The sequence below is a fragment of the Diabrotica virgifera genome, chromosome 2 (genome assembly GCF_917563875.1).
Source record: "Diabrotica virgifera virgifera chromosome 2, PGI_DIABVI_V3a".
NCBI lineage: Eukaryota > Metazoa > Arthropoda > Insecta > Coleoptera > Chrysomelidae > Diabrotica > Diabrotica virgifera.
Genome location: NC_065444.1, coordinates 212,803,994 through 212,823,451, shown reverse-complemented (window position 1 = coordinate 212,823,451; position 19,458 = coordinate 212,803,994). Strand labels below are relative to the sequence as shown.

The 19,458-nt window shown below is 32.2% G+C and overlaps 1 protein-coding gene across 1 annotated transcript in view; it reads right to left on the bottom strand.

Annotated features, from left to right (window-relative positions):
- LOC114332137 (facilitated trehalose transporter Tret1-like) overlaps positions 1-19,458 on the bottom strand; it is a 60,872-nt gene that overhangs the window by 8,227 nt on the left and 33,187 nt on the right. Inside the window, exon 2 of the mRNA XM_028281873.2 lies at positions 12,405-12,581. Coding sequence (XP_028137674.2) covers positions 12,405-12,522 — 118 coding nt within the window. The 5' untranslated portion in view covers positions 12,523-12,581. The remainder of the gene's footprint in view (positions 1-12,404; positions 12,582-19,458) is intronic.

The following is a 19,458-nucleotide window of genomic DNA, read 5'->3' as shown; positions in this document are numbered from 1 at the left end:
AACTTCGCAATTTTTTCGTCCAGCATCGATTCGAAAAAACTTTGGGATTATGCTCATTACACCCTCTAGTTCATTTTCTACATTGAGCTGTTGTACGCTTTTGGTTTTTTAAGGGTGAAAACTACCCCAAATTGTAAAAAATCATAAAATAACATTTTAAAGTTTAATATTGTCAACATTTGGTTCTTATTAGGTACATTATAATTGTTTTATGCTTTAAAATATACTATCATAATATTTCAACCCTTAAAACCACCCTTGTCGGAGCTATATATAAAAAATTTACTTATCCTAAAATAATAATTTCGGCTTGCATTGATTTACATAAAAATTTGGGATTAGGATCATCTCGCCCTGTACTTCATATTCTATACCATGATTAAGGGCGTTGATCCCGTTGGAATTTTAACAAAGCAAATTGGCCTGAATACACCAAAGAGCTGGACACCTGCATTCGCTTCATTGACCGGAAGGCCAACAATTACCACCGTTTTTTAGGAATGGTTATCTCTATCGCCAAAAAACATATCCCCGAGGTTTTCGAAAGGAGTACATCCAAGGCTGGACGGAAGAAAGCCAAAAACTATATAACGAATTTTTGAAATCAGAAGATCCCGAAATCGGTGACAACTTACTCAAGTCACTGGATTCAACTAGACTTAATAAATGGAAGTCTACCGTAGAACATATTGATTTCTCCCGTTCCAGTAGGAAGGCATGGGGACTGATCCGCAAACTGGGCGAAGCAAGCAGAGCACAACACTTAAACAAATCAACAATTGAGCCAAATAAGATAGCCAATAGAATAATTGAGAACTCTCGAGCTCCATCTGAGAAAACTCATACATCGATGGTAAAAAAATAAACGAAGCGCTTAACCAAACCAAAACGGGAAAAGCAGCTGGTTTCGATGGAATATATCCTGAGTTTATAGTCCACACTGGTACAAAAACAAGACAATGGCTCAAAGAATTCTTTAGCGACATTGTGACTACAGCTATGCTACCCCCAGAATTCAAAAGAACAAAAATTATCGCAATCCAGAAGCCTGGCAAAGACAACAAGCTGCCTGAAAGTTACCGGCCTATCGCCTTACTCAGTTGCTGTTATAAATTACTAGAACGACTCTTATATAATAGAATATGTAACACCATTGAGGAAGCTGTACCAATTGAGCAAGCTGGAAAAAAGACGTGAAAAATCTGCTATAACATTTATAGACCTTATGGCTGCCTATGGAGAGAGGGCCTTATTTATAAGTTGATGAAAATCATACCCTGTCTCAAAACTTGTCAGCTGATAAACAATCTACTAACTAACAGACTGTTTCAGGTATATATAAATGATGCACGAAGTAACATTAGAAAACTTAAAAACGGCTTTCCTCAAGGCTCAGTGCAAGCTCCTATTTAACCTTTATACGGCGGATATACCTGACACAAAATCGAGAAAATTCGCTTATGCAGACGACCTGGCCATTGGATTCCAAGATAATAGTAAGGAAGCTGGAGAACGAGCTCTAAACGAGGACCTAACTACACTTAGTAACTACTTTAAGAACTGGCGCTTACGTCCTAACACAAGCAAAACTGAAACCTGTCTCTTTCACCTGTCGAATCAACTTGCGGGCGATACCCTCAATGTAACTCTAAATGATGCAGCTATCAAACATAACAACAACCCCAAATATCTAGGCGTCACACTTGATAGAACACTCACCTTCAAAAGCCATCTTACAAACGCAGCCGGTAAACTGAGAACAAGAAACAATATAATAACAAAACTTGCTGGAACAACTTGGGGTGCTTCTGCAGATACTATTCGGACCTCTGCTCTAGCTTTGGTTTTTTCAGTGGCAGAATATTGTGCACCAGTATGGTTAAATAGTGCACATACAAACAAAATCGATGTCCAACTTAATCAAACCATGAGAACAATCACTTGAACAATAAAATCAACCCCAGTGAGATGGCTGCCTAGTTTGAGCAATATTGCTCCACCAGATCTACGGCGTACAGCAGAATTAGTGATAGAGCATCAGAAAATTGTAGCTAACAAACAATTACTAATTCATCAAGACATACCAGACATCTCAAAAGAGCACCAGCGACTGAGGTCTAGAAATCCTCCAATCAGATCTGCCCGAATAATTGGTGATTCCTATGATATACAAAGGCAATGGTCAACAAGATGGATGCCAACAATAGCAGCAGACTATATTCAGATATCCACCCCAACCCAGGGTTGCATCGGATCGGGTCTGCCCCGGTGCACCTGAGCGAGGCTTAATCGCATACGTACCGGACATGGTAAATGTGCTGATTCTCTGTTAAAATGGGGTCGTGCGGAAAGTCCACAGTGCGATTGTGGATCGCCTAGACAGACCATAAGTAATTGTGTTTCAGATTGCCTAAAACGTGCCTACCGTGGAAACCTCCAGGACTTTGTGGAATGCTTCCCAGAAGCAATTGAATGGCTATGTAAATTGGACATTAATATTTAGATTCATTCATTATATTTTAGTGTTTGAATAATATATATTATATTTGTGTAGTTATCGTACTGTGAAAGTCCATACGCTGAATAAAAATAAATAAGGGCGTTGAATATTTTTAGGGGTCTAACCTACCTCTTATTGTCAAAAATGATATAAAAACATTGTTAACTTTAATATGGGTAACATTTGGTTTTGATTGGTTATATATACTTTAGGTTATAATATCATAATATTTCAACCCTTAAAAATCACCCTTAATAACATTACAATTTTTATAAGTAGATAATTTAATAGATCTATACAGAAAAAAAAAGTAGAATTAAAGAAATACAAAAACATTTATTTACACAAAAATACGAATTTACAAATATGTACAAATACTAATACAAATAGTTTTTTAGTCATCTTCCAGTATATGAACCGGTTCTGTGGTATTATACATACATTGAAATCCATGTCGATGCGGACTATTCGAATTTTTCAAAAAAAAATCGTTTTATACACATAGCTCCTTTATTTTTACAATAAAAAGTTTTTTCAAAAACGATTTTTTAGGATTTTTGAAGAGTTATAACTAGAGTGTAAACTAAATTCCGTAAGATCCCTTAGTTTTTAATCGGGGTGGGTTTCAAAGGCTCAAATAAGGGGTGTTTCCTCCTTAATAGAGGTTTTAAACAGCTATATCTCGCTAAGTATTCACTCTAATGAAAATCTATGTAGAAGGAAATTTTACTTATTCAAAAATCTGCAATTTAGTAGTCCATAACTTTTTTCGTATCTTCAGTATTTTCGGATATATTTTGAAGTAAAAGGTAAAAAATAGGAAATTGCAAAAAATAAATTTTTCTTTAAACTCCAATTTTTTTAAAATTAGGCTTTTGAAATAGGTCCAGCTTCTTGAGTGTATTGATAATACAAATATAGAAGGAATTACAGAAAGGAGAAGACCAATTTTTAATTACGAGGGTAGTTACGGGGTTGTTTTCACTGATTTTTTCATAGAGAAAAGCAGGTAACGGCCTCTTTTTGATCATAAGTCGCTTAATTTTCATGCTAGAAGCTTTATATTATTATTTTTTAAATTGAAAAAAGATTATTTAAGTTTTCCTCCAAAAATGCAAGGTTTCTCTGTTATTTGGCTTTGAATATTTCAAATTATGCATTTGACGAAAAAAGCTAACTTTTAACATGCCGTATCTCGGTTTTTATTGGTCTTATAGATATTTCACAAAAAAAATTTGGTTTGTGTTACTAAAAGATACAATTCTGATATCACAGTTTTTTTGATTAGATGCATATTTTTCGACGTATTCTCAAAAAACCCTCTAAAAAAGTCGATTTTTTCGTCAAAAAACTGTTACTTTCAAGCGCGAATAACTCGAAAAATATTAGTTTTACGAAGAAAATGTAAAAACATTTTTTCTTAGAATTACGTTTTACATCGATTTACATGATTAAAATGTAATAAAAAATCCCCGCTCCCGAGATGGGGTGGCAACCACCCCCAAGGTTTTAGCGTACAGCGGCATGATATAGAAAATGATCATTGGACTACTCGCTACCTTCTTTAAAAATTTCAAGTAAATCCATGCTAGACGAAAAAATTGCGAGCCAAAATGCTTCATTTCCTCGACTATAATATTTTTGGTCTTCTAAAGTGTGCTAGTACCTTAATTGGTTGACTTATTGGGATAGTCCATCCAGTCCTTAGCTTCTCGTGGGACAAGAATGCGCCAGCAAAAAAAAAAAAATAAGAAAGAGGAACAACGCAACCTTAATTATCTGACAACTATAGAACTTAACCTATTTGAAAGCCTTACTTCATAAAAGATGACGAGGAACTACTGAAATGCAGTCAAGAAATACAGGCATAATAGGCCAGGGTAATAAGAAAAAAATATACCCTGTTCGTGACACTTCAGCAGCCAGGGTACTGAAGCGTTTTTTCGACAGGTAGTCAAGTCACGATAAGTCAAAAGTAATACCTATTATAACTATATAGGAACAAATTATAACTATTTCCTGCGTAGGATCTGGCGGCCATTTTTATTTATAAACAATTAACTGTCAAAATATGGCAATTTCCCCTTTTTTTCAAATCAACGGAAAACAATGATAGTCTGGGCTCATTATCGGAGAATAGGCCATTTTTGGGAAAAGTTATTTACCAGCAATTTTATTGATGGAATCGAATTATAAGATCCTATATATTAATAATATAGGAATGCAAAGTCCTCAGATAGTGTGATACTTTTTTTATAAACAAAATGGCGCCCGAAAATCGTGTTTTTTTCAATTATTGCTCTAGAACTCCGAAGATTTTAACTTTACAACAAAAACACTCAAACAAAAATTCACCGTGATTAAATTCTGTATAGAGACGTGTTTTTCCCGATCTTCTCCGACGAAAATTTTCCTCGGAAAATGCGGGTTTTCCCAACAAAATCTTTAATTTTCAAATAAAGTTTTAGATAAGTAATTATTTACCAATAATTAAATAATTTGGTGACTTAAAAGCCTTCTTGGTTTAGATTATAGTTCCAGAAGCTGGTGAAAATTAAACGAATATTTTAGCAACAATTCAATTGTTAATTAATAATTTACGGTCGCAATAATAACCAAAATAATTATGATGCACTGATCAAACTTTGAAATCTTAAAAAGATGAGATTCCTATTTAACATTTTGTTGACAAAATATAAATTTTTTATTTTTTTGCATAATCTTTAAATGTTTAAAAAAAAACAGTTATAAACAAATTAACGTTTCTCAGAAAGTTTTTATTATATTATAATTTTAAAAAATAACTAAAATGCGCATTTCAAATATCTTGAAAACGAATGCTTTAAAATTTTTTTGCAGCCATTTGCAAAAAAGTTATGAAACAGCAAAGTAAACATACTATTACTACGGTGTTAATAATTTTTTTTTAATTCTTTCAAAGCGTAGAAGTGAGTTTAAAGTACAAGCTAATTATTTATAAAACAATATTGATTATCAGCTTAATGGTTATATTTTAATTAAAGATTATAAATATATTTTTTTGTAATTTACATGCGCGAAAGTAGAATAATACAGTACCGTAGCTACCCGCCCACATACACAACTCGCGCGAGTTTAAGCGTGTCAGTCGCTTCGAGTGAACATTTTATCTCCGGCTCTGTATCAAGCCTACTTTCGCGCTAAAAATTACAAAAAAAAGATTTTTTAATCTTTGATTAAAATATAACCATTGCACTAATTTTTGACATTCTTTGTGAGTAATTAGATTGTACCATAGACTCACTTTTAAGCTTTGAAACAATTAAAACAAATTATAAACAATGGATATATCGTATATTTATTTTGCTGTTTCCTAACTTTTTTGCAAATGGTTGGAAAATTTTTTTAAAGCACTCATTTTCAAGACCTATGAAATACGCATTTTAGGTATTTTTTAAAATTAGAATATAATAAACAATTTCTAAGAAATGTTAATTTGTTTATAACAATTTTATTTAAACATTTAAAAATTATGCAAAAAAATGAAAAATTTATATTTTGTCGACAAAATATTAAATAGACATCACACCTTTATAATCTTTCTAAGTTTGATCAATGTCTCTTGATTATTTTGGTTGTTATTGCAACTGTAAATTGTTAATTAACAATTGAATTGTTGCTAAAATATTCGTTTCATTTTAACCGGCTTCTGAATTTATAATCTATACCAAGAAAGCTTTTATTTCACCAAGCTATATAATTATTAATAAATAATTACTGGCCCAAAAAATTTATTTGAAAATTCGAGATTTTGTTGGGAAAACCCACATTTTCCGAGGAAAATTTTCGTCGGAGGAAATCGGGAAAAACATGCCTCTATGTAGAATTAAATTGGGGTGAATTTTTATTTGAGTATGTTTGGTGTAAAGTTAAAATCTTCGGAGTTATAGAGCAATAATTGAAAAAAATACGATTTGTCGGCGCCATTTTGTTTATAAAAAAAGTAGCACACTATCTGTGGACTTTGCATACCTATATTAATAATATATAAGATCTTATAATTCGATTAAAGCAATAAAATTGCTGGTAAATAACCTTTCTTTGTACTTTACTAATTAGACCAACGTATTATAACTATTTTTTTTTTCAAATTTTAAAGATTATGCAAAAAAAAGAAAAATTTATATTTTGTCAATAAAATATTAAACAAGCATCTCATCTTTATAATCTTTATAAGTTTGATCAATGTATCATGATTATTTTGGTTATTATTGCGATCGTAAATTGTTAATTAACAATTGAATTGTTGCTAAAATATTCGTTTAATTTTCACTGGCTTCTGGAATTACAATCTATACCAAGAAATCTTTGATGTCACTAAGTTATTTAATTATCGATTAATAATTACTTACCTAAAACTTTATTTGAAAATTATAGTTTTTGTTAGGAGAACCCGCATTTTCCGAGGAAAATTTTAGTCGGAGCAAATCGTAAAAAACATATCTCTATGCAGAATTTAATTTCGGTGAATTTTTATTTGGGTGTTTTTGTTCTAAAGTTAAAATCTTCGGAGTTATAGAGCAATAATTGAAAAAAATACGATTTGTCGGCGCCATTTTGTTTATAAAAAAAGTAGCACACTATCTGCAGACTTTGCATACCTATATTATTAATATATAGGATCTTATAATTCGATTCCAGCAATAAAATTGCTGGTAAATAACTTTTCCATGAATTTTGCTAATTAACCCAGAGTATGAAACTTATGATTTTTTTAGTACAAATATCTTCGAGATTATGGAAAAAGCTTTAAAATGACGTATTACAAAGTTGGATGTACTCACTTATTGTTAATATAATTGCGAAAAAAAGTCGGAATTGCAAAAAAAATATTTTCGCAATGACTGTTGTAAAAATTAGTGTACAACTTTGAAATTTTTGTTAAATGAGGGTTTTTTGGTGTTTAATATGTGATAAAAATTTCAAAGCGATTCATTCAATTGTTTAAATTTTATTCAAATTGTTTATCCCAGAGAGCATTTTTTTGGCAAAAACATAAGTCAGAAAAAAATGACATTATAACCATTTCACAGGTGTGAAATGACAGAACATGAGCTGCATTTTCAACATGGTTTAAAAAAGTGAATAAAAAGTGCATTTATTAGTACTAAATAATTATGCAAAAGTATCGTCAATTCTTCGTTATAAACTTTTTGAATAACTTTTTCCAAAAAAATTAACTTTTTTACCCTTTTTTAAGTGCACAACTACCAAGTAATGTTATCTATATCATAATTGATAAAAAATTGTAACAAATATGTATAATTTCTTATATAACAAAATAAAAAGTTTATAAGGAAAGATTAACGATACCTTTTCATAATTATTTATTACTAATAAATACATTTTTTATTCACTTTTTTAAATCAAGTTGAAAATATATCTCATGCTCTTTCATTTGACACCTGTGGAATGGTTCTAACGTCATTTTCTTCTGACTTATGTTATTGCAAAAAAATGCTCTCTGGGATAGACAATTTGAATAAAATTTAAACAATTGAATGAATCGCTTTGAAATTTTTATCACATATTAAGCACCAAAGAACCCTTATTTGACAAAAATTTCAAAGATGTACACTAATTTTTACAACAGTTATTGCAAAAATATTTTTTTTTGCAATTCCGCCCTTTTTTCGCAATTATATTAACAATAAACGAGTATATCATACTTTGTAATACGTCATTTTAAAGCTTTTTCCATAATCTCGAAGATATTTGTACTAAAAAATCCATAAGTTTCCCCGTTTTCCATTGATTTGAAAGAAAATTGAAAAATAACATTTTTTGACGCTTAATTGTTTATAAATAAAAATGGCCGCCAGATCCTACGCAGGAAATAGTTACAATTTGCTCTTATAGGTATTACCTGCCGAAAAAACGCTTCAGTACCCTGGCTGTTCAAGTGTCATGGAAAAAACCTTATTACCCTGGACTACAAGCGACAAAGCAAGAAATAAATATGGAAACAAAAGCCCCGAACATGTTTTAATGTAGAAGGTCTACGAGATTGAGCAATTTCGTAATTGTTTTTTTTTTACTATAACTTATCACTAACTCAGGGGAGTAATGTGTAGTGTATGTGTTGAGTAAGTGTCTTGTTACTTTGCAAAGTTGACGTCATTGTCTTTGCAAAGAGACGCTAATTGTATCCGAACGTCTGCGGTCCCTCCGGCGAATACCACAAATAATAGCAAAACGTTTTAATATAGTCCTCTTATTTTTTATAAATCTCAAAATAAATCATTGATAAATTTATACCCTTTCATTAAAACTAATAGGTTAATAAATATTGTAAAATAATATTATACAGTGCGCTGGAATAAGTGTTACCCCCTTATTACCTTTATTTACCCCTTTATTAAATTTATTTTTAGTGCATAAGCAGAACGCTCGGACCGGTCAATTTTTAAAATAATCAAAGTATATTATAGCATCAATGTTTCGAACTTTACGCGATCCCTCTTCAGATGACAGGCATAATTTTGATTTTTTTAAATGGGAAAATACATCATGTGATACCTCATTTAAAAGCTTTTGAAATACTGATTACAAAAATGTAAATCCTTTTTGAGGACGTAGGCGAAAAATTTCGGTCGAACTCTTTTTAAACGCATTAATTTTTTTCGAATCCTGAGAAAACTAATAAGTACTTTTAAAAAATTTAAACGCAGAATGATAGATTCCGTTATTACCGAGGGCTGAGAGTCCCTACGAATAAACAAGTTTCTTTTAAATGACATATTTGAAATTAAGAATCAGACTAAATTTTCTCCTTTTTTCACCCCTGTGACTTATTAAAATAAACAATATAGGAGTTCTCAGGGACTTTCGACTATCGAAAATAATGTAATAATTGATGGATTCGACCGTTACTTGATGGAAGTTCATTTTATCTCACAATAAAACACTGAAAAACGTTTGTTTTTCTATACTTCCACAAAATTTATTACAACTATGTTATTACTACAGCTGTTTCGGCAAAGTGCCTTTCTCAAGTGATATATTTTACAATGTGTTTGCCTTTTTAAGTCTTTAACTGAAGAGGTTGAGGAGTGGGGAGCTGTTTGTCTCGAGTTGGTCATTCAGAATTATATCTGCATTTTTCAATTTATTAATTTCCATTGATTCTAAAAGTGATAGCTTAAGGCCTTTATTTTGAATATGTAGAATTTGAAACTCTTCATTGAAAGAATGATTATGATCTAGAAGGTGAAGTGCGTATGTAGAAGTGTCTGTTTTTCTATTGTTGAAAGCCCTTTTGTGTTCTGCTATCCGTTTGTCAAAAGTTCTGCCAGTTTGACCGATGTAAGTTTTCGGACAGTCACCACAAGTTAGTTTGTACACACCACTCTGTAGTTGCTTTCTCTTTCGGCTTTTATTGTTTTTAATATGTTTGCTTAAGTTGTTGTTAGTTCTGAAAGCTGGTGTTATTCCTTTCTTTTTTATGTATCTGGCTATTTTTGTTGTTATTTTGCCAGTATATGTGAGAGAGCAGAAGGTACTGGGTTCTTTCTGTGGTGGTGGATACACTAATTTCAAGGCTTTCTTATGGAGTTTTTGGTTTAAAATGTTGTTAACTGTTTGTTCGTTATAGCCATTGTTTACTGCTATTTGTCTAATGATATTTAGTTCAAATAGCCGTTTCAATTAAAAATAAATCAATAAAACATGACATAATATTTACAAAAGCAGACAAAGGTTACACTACTATTGCTATCGATAAAAGTGACTATAATAACAAAACAATAGAATTTTTAAATAACCAAAATAGTATAACACTAAACAAAGACCCCACAGAAAAATACCGAAAACAAATTAAACTAGCCATTGAAAATTCAAAATCAATACTAAATCCAACAGAACAGAAATACCTTAATATTATGAACCCACAACCCCCTAAATTATACTCTTTTATTAAACTACACAAACCTGACCACCCAATAAGACCTGTAGTTTCTTTTTATACAGCTCCGTCATATAAACTTTTAAAAAAAATTGTCAGATAATATTACAGAATACACTAAATTTTCACCTAAATTCACCGTAAAAAATACACTAAAACTAGTTAATAAAATACAACATTTTCAATTGCCCAACAACTCCAGACTAATTTCATTTGACGTAAAAAATCTTTTTCCCAGTGTTCCTCCTACAGAAACTTTTGTTTTAGTTAAAAACCTTTTAGAACATAATAGTACAAATCCGATCATTGCATCTGAAATTTTACACCTTCTTGAAATTTGCATAAATCAAGACTATTTTGAATTCAATAATCAAATTTACACAAACAACAGTGCAGGACTTATTATGGGTAATCCTCTAAGCCCATTACTATCAGATATATTTATGAACCAACTTGAAACAACAATTTCTAAACACCCCTTATTTAAACAGTTCTTATATTGGTGGAGATACGTGGATGACTTACTAGTCTGCTTTACAGGAACTAACAGACAACTTGACCAATTTCTATCATACATTAATTCACTTCATAGTAATATTGAGTTCACAATAGAAACAGAACAGAATAATTCCATAAACTTTCTAGATGTAACGATTACCAGACTACACAACAAACATGAGTTCTCCGTATATCATAAACCTACCCATACTGACACAACTATACACAATTCATCATCCCATCCTACACAACACAAATTAGCAGCCTACCATAGCATGATACATAGACTGACAGAAATTCCTATGACAAAAAATAACTTCGAGACAGAACTAAATATCATTAGACAAATAGCAGTAAACAATGGCTATAACGAACAAACAGTTAACAACATTTTAAACCAAAAACTCCATAAGAAAGCCTTGAAATTAGTGTATCCACCACCACAGAAAGAACCCAGTACCTTCTGCTCTCTCACATATCCTGGCAAAATAACAACAAAAATAGCCAGATACATAAAAAAGAAAGGAATAACACCAGCTTTCAGAACTAACAACAACTTAAGCAAACGTATTAAAAACAATAAAAGCCGAAAGAGAAAGCAACTACAGAGTGGTGTGTACAAACTAACTTGTGGTGACTGTCCGAAAACTTACATCGGTCAAACTGGCAGAACTTTTGACAAACGGATAGCAGAACACAAAAGAGCTTTCAACAATAGAAAAACAGACACTTCTACATACGCACTTCACCTTCTAGATCATAATCATTCTTTCAATGAAGAGTTTCAAATTCTACATATTCGAAATAAAGGCCTTAAGCTATCACTTTTAGAATCAATGGAAATTAATAAATTGAAAAATACAGATATAATTCTGAATGACCAACTCGAGACAAACAGCTCCCCACTCCTCAACCTCTTCAGTTAAAGACTTAAAAAGGCAAACACATTGTAAAATATATCACTTGAGAAAGGCACTTTGCCGAAACAGCTGTAGTAATAACATAGTTGTAATAAATTTTGTGGAAGTATAGAAAAACAAACGTTTTTCAGTGTTTTATTGTGAAATAATGTAATATTTTATTCTGCGTTTAAATTTTTCAAAAATATTTATTAGTTTTTTTCAGTATACGAAAAATTTATTGCACTTAGAAAAAATTCGACCGAAATTTTGCACCTACGCTCTCAAACAGGATTAAAGTTTTATACATTTTTGTAACCAGTATTTCAAAAGCTTTTGAATGAGGTAGTACATGATGTACTTTCCCATTTAAAAAATTTATGCTTGGCACCTGAAGAGGGATCGCGTAAAGTTCGAAACATTGATGCTATAATATACTATGATTATTTTAAAAATCGACCTGTCCGAGCGTTTTACTTATGTGCTAAAAATAAATAAGTTAATAAGGGGGGTATCACTTATTCCAGCGCACTGTATGTACATAACTACTTAATTTTAAACTTACATGTAATAGCAGCAAAGTAAAGAAACCAGGTCGTTATTGGTCGGTTTTGGCTCGGTCCTATTTCAGGTGGAATATCTTTCACTAATGGTTTGTACACAGTACTATCTGAAGTACTCATTTTGTATGGTTGAGCTTATATTTCATGTGCAGCCATTTTAAGATTGGTTGATAATATAACTAGGACAAAATTTAACACTCAGTTTTGTATTCGACGATTTATATACAGTCGGAAAAATGAAAGAATACCCATGAACGAACATATAAAACACGCTGTATTTTCCTATTACCGTGTCACAAAGAAAATTGCCCAGCGCAAGTAGATGTGATAATAATTATTACATGTACTTGCGCTGGCTAATTTTTTGTGTGACACGGTGACAGGAAAATACAACGTGTTTTATATGTTCGTTCATGGGAATTCTTTCATTTTTCCTACTGTAGTTCCTCTCTAAAATGTAATAAAAATTCTCCTGTATGCCAACATGAAAATATTTAGTTTTACAATGCTTGATAGTGCTTGGTAATAGGATGTTTTGAACTATTTGCTGTCAAATCTATTAAAAAGACAGTTGAACGCAATATAGAACCTGATAATCTCAAAAGATCTAAATTATGCTGAGACAGCATAATTACACCCTACAGGTTTAAACTAGACAGTACAGCTGAAAAAGGCTTTCAAGTAGTTACTATTAACACACAAAACGGAAGAATATAGACTAATATGGAGTACTTACTGTACAAAAAGAAACTGTAGAAAAACACAATGATAAAAATCAATTCGTTCGCCAGCATTGCAAGCGTACGGTTGTATGTTTTGATCTGTTTGTTGTGTTTACATGTTTTGTTATTTGTTTTGATTAATGTATTGTGAAAACTAGCTGTAAGTGTTTAAATTTTTATTACTATCATCACATCGACCAACTTTCAACGACCTACATAGGAAAATATTTGTATATTTAACCTTGACATTATGGCATACAATAATTGTGAAATTTGCTTAGCTGAATTTTCCCAAAGCGAAAAATATAAGTTACGTTGCCATGGATATTGTAAACGGTATTTTTGCATCAAATGTTCTAGTCTCAACAAAACAACGGCAAAAGCTCTACTGGACCCAAAAAATTGTCATATAAGATTCTTATGTACATTATGTGATTCGCCTAGCCTCAGATATTTAAATGAAAAAATAAACGATTTATCAAAAAATCAAATACCACAAGAGAATTTTGCCGCCTTAATTAAAGTTACAAAAAAAGTCACTGATAATTTGCCAATTTTCATGCAGACATATGATTTATTAACCAAAAATGACGGCAAATTAGACTATGTGACAAACAAAATTGACGAGATCCATAACTTAAATAACCGGCTAAATCCCGAATATCTTTTAAAATCAATAAGGCAGATGGAACTAGATATCTTCAATATATCGTCAGTTTTTTTCAGCTGTTCCAATGACACAATTAAAGTCCAAGTCCAAGATTCAAATTCGTCTGAGATAAAATTGGGATAAGACAGGCTCTCCTCAAACATAAGTGAAATATCTAATCAAATGAGTAATCTTTCACACAAACTACCTGCTATACCAACTAAGAAAGAGGTAGTAAAGAGAAACATAGTATATGCCACCTCAATTACCCAAACTGAAGACACTCATTTCGAAGCTGGTCCAGTCAAAAAATCAAAAATTACAGAAGATAAATGTCACTTTGTCGTTATTAGCAACTTAACCCCAATTTACACCCCTACTCAATTAGTTCACTACATTAAAGAGAAGCTAGGTATTAAGGAATATATTCGATGTTACGCCCTACTTCAAGACGCCAACACAGCAACTGGTTCCTCATTCAAAATAGGCATAAAATCTAAAACGTCTATCGACTTATTATTTAATAAGGAAATTTGGCCACCTGGTGTCAACATTAAATGGTCCACAGAATCTTCATACTCTGAACCAAAGACTTCATCTGAACAAAATATGAATCCGAAATACATCAGAAGCCCGGTAAGCTTGGAAAATCCAATTACCATTCCAAGCAACAATGAAAATGAACTTGAAAACACAAATATATTTACAGACAAGCAGGCCATCACAGTTTGCAAATCAAAAGAGCCTTTCCGTTTCCATATCAATTTTATTAAGAAAGATACTCTAGAACCATCCATAAATTTGGATCCTTTAACACCACCAAGAGTTAGGCTAACTAATAATTCGAACAGTCGATATCTTCTTGCAAGATTAAGGGAACCGGATATCTTAAAAGCAATTAAACTACATCTTGCTTTTCCACACGACCAGCCTTCTTCTGTATTTTATGATGGATACACCAACACCAGCGTGAAACTCTTTTTGGCTTCCGAAGGACTACCTACTAAGACCGAAGAACTACGAAAAGTTCTTCTAGAATTTAACCATGCCTACGGAATTGGTCCAGCTGAAGTGGCCGCTTATAGGTCCTATCTCAGTTCGGAAAGAATAATACACCTACAAAAGTCAAGGGATTGTCACCGAAGTTATTATTCCACTGGCTCTCCAAAGCGAAATTTTTAAAAAGCACAATATTCGTTCTATAAGAAATAAAACTGATGAATTGTTTTTCTTTCTGGAGGAATTAGGATTTCCCCCGATAGTTGCGGTTACAGAGCACTGGCTTGAATTCAACGAGCCTTTTTTTGTAGAAAAATATACCACAATTGCCAGGTATGATCGTCCGAGTTCGGCTCATGGAGGCACCCTAATTCTCTCTAGAAATAATGATTTTTCTCTGGTAACAAAAGATGACTTTTTGTTAAGTGAATCCGTCTTTGAGTTTTCCTTAGTTTATTATAAAAATCTTAATCTTTACATTATTTGCATTTATAGATCACCTGACTCTACAGTGGAACTATTTTTTCAGGACCTGCTAAATTTGTTAGATGACCTGCCTCATAAAAGCAGAAAAATTCTATGCAGTGATTTTAACATTGATTGTGCTGCTGCTTGTGCTACTCAAGTGTCCCTGGTCAACATATTTGAATCGTATGGTCTCTCAATGCACGTTAGTTCTCCTACAAGGATTACAAAAACTACGTCTACCATAATCGATTATATTGTCTCAGATTTCTCACCCCTTAATGTCTGCTCTACAGTTATTAATGCGGGACTATCTGATCATGAAGCAGTGTATACGAAGTTTAACATCTTCAACAAACCCTCCTCAAAAGCCCGACGTTTAGGTAGGATTTTTTCCGCCCAGAATTTTCGTAAATTCCAAAATTTATGCTTGACTTCTGAGTGGCAGTTTCCTTCTATAGACGTGGACTATAATTTTAGTGTTTTTCTAGATGAGCTTCTCCGCATCTTCAATAAGGCCTTTCCTTTAATTCCTATTAAGCCAAAATATCGGAAACCTTGGGTTACGAAAGGTATCCGCATATCAGCCAAGAATATGCGTTCACTTCTATACATCAAGAAATTTACTACCAATGTTTCTGTCACTAAATATATCACGAAGTACAGGACAACATATCTAAAACTTGTCAAATCAGCTAAAAAAGCCTATTATCAAAATCGTCTGGGAAGCTCTAAAAGTGTTGCAAAAGAAACCTGGTCTATAATAAACGACCTTCGAAATAAAACTCATACAGCTCAATCATTTTCCCTTCCAAATCCTGAAAGTCTAAACGATTACTTCGTTAATGTGAGTAAAAATATAACATCAACTATTTTGCTGCAACAAGATCCCATTTTTTATCTCCCTAATTCAAGAAAGGTCTCAAATTCATTCTTTTTAAAACCAGTCGATAACACTGAACTGACCCAAGCAATCAATAGTATCAAAAGCAAATCATCCTGTAGTACTGATGGACTATCTATAAAAATTTTCTCTAATCTCACAGAAAATGTGTTGGAAATCCTCGTCTCACTAATTAATGATTCATTCGAAAAAGGTAAATTTCCAGAGTGCCTAAAGACAGCCATTATTATTCCTCTTCATAAGGGTGGTGAAATATCTAATGCCTGCAACTATAGACCTATTGCTTTACTATCGGCACTCTCCAAAATTATTGAGAGACTCATTAAAACTCGACTTATGTCCTTTATCGTTGATAACAACATTTTATCTCAAAATCAGTTCGGTTTTTTAACTAATAAATGTACCACTGATGCTATGTTTTCTGTACTACATGGGGTTTATCAAGCAATAAACAATAATCTTTATACTGCCACTGTTTTCTGTGACTATGCCAAAGCTTTTGATTGTGTAAATCATGACATCTTGATTAAAAAACTAAATTTCTATGGAATTAGAGGTATTTCTTTGAATTGGTTCCAATTCTACTTGAATAATAGGAAACAACTAGTTAGAGCAAATGATACTGACTCTAGTCTCAAAAACATTGTATGTGGAGTACCGCAAGGTTCAGTATTGGGTCCTCTTCTGTTCCTTATCTTCATAAATGACGTCACTAATTTAAAAATCGATGGGAAAATTTTTTTTTTTGCTGATGATACCAGTATCACTTGGAGCAACTCAACTATTGCATCTCTTCATGAAACTATAACTTCGGATCTACTGACGATAAAGATCTGGTCTGACTCTAATTTACTCTCTTTTAATATAGACAAAACAGTAGCATTATCCTATAAAGGAGCTCTTCAACATTTGCCTCTGAATAACAGCCAGATCAGTACCGTTGATTCTGTAAAATTTCTTGGTATTTTTTTAGACAGCAACCTCAAATGGTCCCTTCATATCGATTCGTTAAGTAAGAAACTCGCCTCAGCTTGCTACGCAATAAGATCTGTCTCAAGGGAACTCAATTTAGCATCTTCTAAAATAACATATTTTTCGTTGTTCGAGTCTCATCTTCGATATAGTCTTCCTTTTTGGGGTTCTAGTACAGCTGCTCAATTTGATGTTATTTTTAAATTGCCAGAAAGAGCAATAAGATATCTGTTTTGCCTCAGAAGATCTACACATTGCAGAAGTTACTTCAGAAATCACGAAATTTTAACACTTCCATCTTTATATATTCTAGAAATGGTTTGTTTAATTCGTAAACACCTTCATGTCTTTCCAGCAAGACCCAATCATACTTACTCCACCAGAAATTCAATTTTTGATATTTATTTACCGATCCCATCCACTGAGTTAGTAAAGAAATCTATATTATATTCCGCAATAAACTTTACAACCATCTCTTTTTACACCTTAAATCTGCAACATCTTTCCCAAAGTTCCGTAAAATGACCAAAGCCTATCTATCTAAAAGACCATATTATTCAATAGAAGAATTTCTTAATGAATAACTAAGAAAATTGGGTTTCATACGCAGTAGCTTAAACTGTAAATTCCTAATGTTGTATTTTATTTGTTGTAAGTATGTTCAATTTGCAATTTATATAAATTTTGCAATTAATTGTTTTTGTCTTTGGTTTTATATCATATTTACTGTATATTGACGATTTATCTAATTTTAGTAAATTGTAGTTGTTATTTGTTATTTGTTGTTGATATTATTTTCCTTTTGACTGCATGTAAACTTTGTCCATAAAATTGTAAATATTTTCAGTGACAATAAAGCATATTTCTATTCTATTCTATTCTATTCTATTCTATTCTATTCTATTCTATTCTATTCTATTCTATTCTATTCTAAAAGGCAAATGTTAGTAAAGAGAAACTCACCGCTTTCAAAGCTCTAAAAGGAGCCGGCAGGGGTAACGTAACTACATATAATTATAGACAAAAGGCAATACCAAGAGAAAATTCAAGAACTGTTCACAAATTTTCACCAAACTAAAGAAGGATCCATCCATATTACTGGAGAACAAAATATATCGAACACTGCACAACTTTAAGGAATACTTGACAGACTTACCAAAAAAGAAGATTTACACTACCACACATACACGGAGTCTTAAAATTCACAAGAAAATGTAGTCCTCAGACTAATTTGCAGTCGTACATATTCTCTGTACAGCTAACTGTCAAAGTTACTCCTAGATATAATACATCCTTTAGCATACAACCCAACTTCTTTTATCAAAAACTCTTCACAAAAACAACATCTCTTACGAAAACTAGCAGAAACAGATGTGCTAGTTAGTTTTGATACCACCAATATTTTCACCAGTCTACCATTGGACAAAACATTAAAGGTAATAAAAGGTAAATTAGAGATGAATAATATATTGATGATAAAATCCCAGCTGAATATTTTAGGTATCATGGAAGTACTAACACTTTAAACACTTATTATCAACTAGGTAATAATTTTTATAAGCAAAATTTCGGATTAGCCATGGGTTTATCCTTATCTCCATTATTAGCAGATATATTAATAGCAGGAGCGTAACAGAGGCTCCCGCAGCGTGAAGCTTGCGGGGGGCCCAATCGAACAGGGGCCCCGTCTTGTCGTCTGATGTAAAAATCTGTTATAGGTATATGATTTTGCTTTGTGTGTTTAAATTGAAAAACGTAAATTTCTGAATAGGCGTATTCGGCAAGTGAATCATATCATATCTAGAACTTAATCCTTTCCGGTCTCACGAACTTTTATGGGTGACGACAATAAACTATAATGCTTTACACGTGACTATTGAAAGATTTGAGAATTGAAATTTGCCGAATTTTAGAAAAATATTTCTAAATCTAAAAATGGGTTTTCCCTTTGATCTTTACCTACGTTTAGTATTTTGATACAATTATCCAGAGACGTAAGAGAGGGCCCAGCTGCATGAAGTTTACTGGGGGCCCCAATATGTCAAGGGCCCCATCTTGTTGTCTAGTATATCGATGGTGAAAGTTCCCAACCTCCTATGTCAATTTTTGGCTATTTTGTTTTGTTACCCTAAATTACAGCTCCTATATAGTTATTTCATTAATCGGCTTATATATGGCCATACATGAATTAACGACATAGGAGCTTGTTAACAGTCAAAATACATATTTCTCTTTAATTTTATTTGCATACATACGTTTTTTAAGCAGTGCAGTATTAAAAATGAAGTTGTTCATCCGAATTAATAAAATTGTAGATATAGGTATTCGCTGATAGTAGATACTGC